This window comes from Oryzias melastigma, linkage group LG14 (assembly GCF_002922805.2).
Source record: "Oryzias melastigma strain HK-1 linkage group LG14, ASM292280v2, whole genome shotgun sequence".
NCBI lineage: Eukaryota > Metazoa > Chordata > Actinopteri > Beloniformes > Adrianichthyidae > Oryzias > Oryzias melastigma.
This window is the reverse complement of record NC_050525.1, coordinates 5,539,434-5,541,930: the sequence shown is the minus strand read 5'-3', so window position 1 is coordinate 5,541,930 and position 2,497 is coordinate 5,539,434. Positions and strand designations below refer to the sequence as shown.

At 50.5% G+C, this 2,497-nt stretch overlaps 1 protein-coding gene across 1 annotated transcript; it reads left to right on the top strand.

Moving 5' to 3' along the window:
• The first annotated feature begins 210 nt into the window (after positions 1–210).
• Positions 211–2,161, top strand: bhlha9 (basic helix-loop-helix family, member a9). The gene has a single exon (XM_024260638.2). The coding sequence runs from the start codon at positions 449–451 to the stop codon at positions 1,307–1,309; it is 861 nt and encodes a 286-aa protein (XP_024116406.1). The 5' UTR covers positions 211–448; the 3' UTR covers positions 1,310–2,161.
• The last annotated feature ends 336 nt before the right edge of the window (positions 2,162–2,497 follow it).

Here is a 2,497-nt window from a genome sequence, read left to right as displayed (position 1 = left end):
AGAGAATCCACAAAGTGATGCCAGCTTCACCCCAAATCTATTCTTTGAACATCATTCAAGTTTCCACATGATTAAAACTTTAGGGAGAGAAGTGAAGAAGGTCTGATGAAACGTCTGGAGATCTGAGCAGGTAAAGCGTTAAAAGTTTTTAGTGAGATCCCGCTGGGGGGGGTGAGGTGAGGGAGAGTCAGAGCGGGAGGAGGAGGTGACAGTGCCATTTGCCTGCAGGCCCCCCATAAACTTTGGATAGGGAGAGAGAGTGTACCATTCCTTACAGGTGACTGTACCATGTGACTTCACAGTCTTTAAAAAGCTGGCCAGCCTGTCTCATTCAGGTACATGTAACCACAGGGCACCTGGAGAGTCAGAGGGAGATACCGGCAGCCCCGCTGAACGATCCAGAGACTTCACATTTCACTCGTTGTGCAGAGGGTGAACAGCTGACACGATGAGCTGCAGCAGCGTCGAAGGTTCTGAATTCTCTGAAGAAGAGTTGGAGCTTGCCATGATGGCACCTGGTGATGATGAAGGCGCATCCAAGCAGTCTTTTCACGACAGTGAGAGCTCATCCAGCAGCCCCGGAGATCCGGAGGAGGGCCAGACCAAGAAGCGCAACCGGCCTGTTCGCTCCAAAGCTCGAAGAATGGCTGCTAACGTCCGCGAGAGGAAACGCATAATGGACTACAACCAAGCCTTCAACGCTCTCCGGGTGGCTTTGAACCACGACCTCAGCGGCAAGCGGCTCTCTAAGATCGCCACTCTCCAAAGGGCCATCAACCGCATCACTGCTCTCTCTGTGTTCCTGAGCTCGAACCCCCCCAACAAGCCCTGCAGCCACCGGGAGTGCAACCGGTCCTCTGTGGGGGGAGCCGCAATGGGAGGATCGCGACTTGAACAGAACAGAGCAGCAGTTCCTCGCCTGGAGCACCAGAACTACGCATCCTGGCATCCAGCCATTTCTCAGCAGATGCAGCCGCAGTCTCACCTGCACCGGCTTTCTACTGACCCACATGTCTACAGTACCAGGTCATCGTGCCCCCCCTCGCCCCACTACCCCTGTTACCCCACTGAGGGGCAGCTTTACGCCTCACATGGACACTGCAGCAGCCCCCACAACCACCCGTCCAGTCCGCTCAGGTACCCTCAGATGGGCGAAGCTTTAGGGTACCAGCCCGGCACGTGGGCGTCGTGCACTCAGACGTACATGGACACCTTTGTGGAGCCGTCCTCCACTCTCGGGCTCCCGTGGCAGGTGAGCTGCGTGCAGGAGCCGGAGCACAGCTTCCCTCTATGCTCTGATATACTGTGACTTGATGGACCCTTAACCAGCCGTGAACCTCACTTTAGAACTGAAGTGTTTCTGCAGAGGTGCTGCAGACTGCTTCATGTTGGAATCTGGATATGAAAAAAAAATGTTCTTCTGTGATCAAACCTTTTGCAGAATTGTGTTATCTTTAAAACATCGACTCGTCCCCTGCAGAGGTCGAATGCAGGATGTTGACAAACACAAGAGCAATGACATGAAGTGCATTTTAAGAGCGTTTGACTGAGAATTTGATGCTACATTTCTTGTTGTATTTATTCTGTTTATACGTCGTTAAAAAATGCTGAATGTCTTCAGGTAAAAATGCATTAAATGTTACAGTTTACGATTCTTTGTCATGCCTTCTTTCTATAAACATGCTCTCATAATCTTGCTCACATGCAAACTTTGAATAAGTGCACGCATGCCCCGGGGGGCGTGTACGCCTCTCTGTGTGTGTGTGTGTTTGATTATAGCCTGAGGATGTTAGTCTCCTACATTTTGAGTGTGAAATGACACAAGTCCTTCAATTAGTTGAAAAAAATGTCCACACAAGTTCATTCTTGTCAATTCTGTGTGGAGAAGTCGAGGTTTTGTTTTCACACAATGTGGAGAACAAACACAACTCTGAGAACAAACGCAGAACAAAAAAAAAAAACAACACTTTTTTCTTTGCAGAAACTCTATGCAACTGATGAGAAGTGGGCTTCAGCCGTCCTGTTAGCTTTTCCCTCCCAGCTGAGCGTGGAAGACAGCCTTAATATTAGAGTACAGGACAGAAGCCACCGACAGATTTATGCGGGTTCAGGAAGTGCGCCTCGTCATCAGCACAGTGAAATCCCCGTTTGGCCTGCTCTGGCCCACAGGTGCTGTTGGGTGTTCCAAGTTTTTTTTGAACATCCTGGAGGTCTAACAACAACAACAGACTCCAGAGGCTAAAAAAGCCCAGAGAGAACGTCTGCAGGCTCCTTGGGGAATTAAGTGGTGTGTGCGGCAGCAATTAACAAGCAGGAAGGAGAGGGCAGACGGGCTGAGAGATGAATGGAGAGGAGGGACGTGAAGGAGGATGTAGGTGGTAGGAAAAGAAGAGTGACAGCAGCTTCAGCCTGTTGTTTAGCTCCTCCCCCTCCAGGCTTGACTGAGTGGGAAACCTTGACTCACCACTGACAGACAAGTGTGGCTGACAGCACAGAA

Excerpts from the sequence above, each read along its gene's own strand:
- bhlha9 (XM_024260638.2), top strand. The coding sequence starts at position 449 with ATGAGCTGCAGCAGCGTCGAAGGTTCTGAATTCTCTGAAGAAGAGTTG.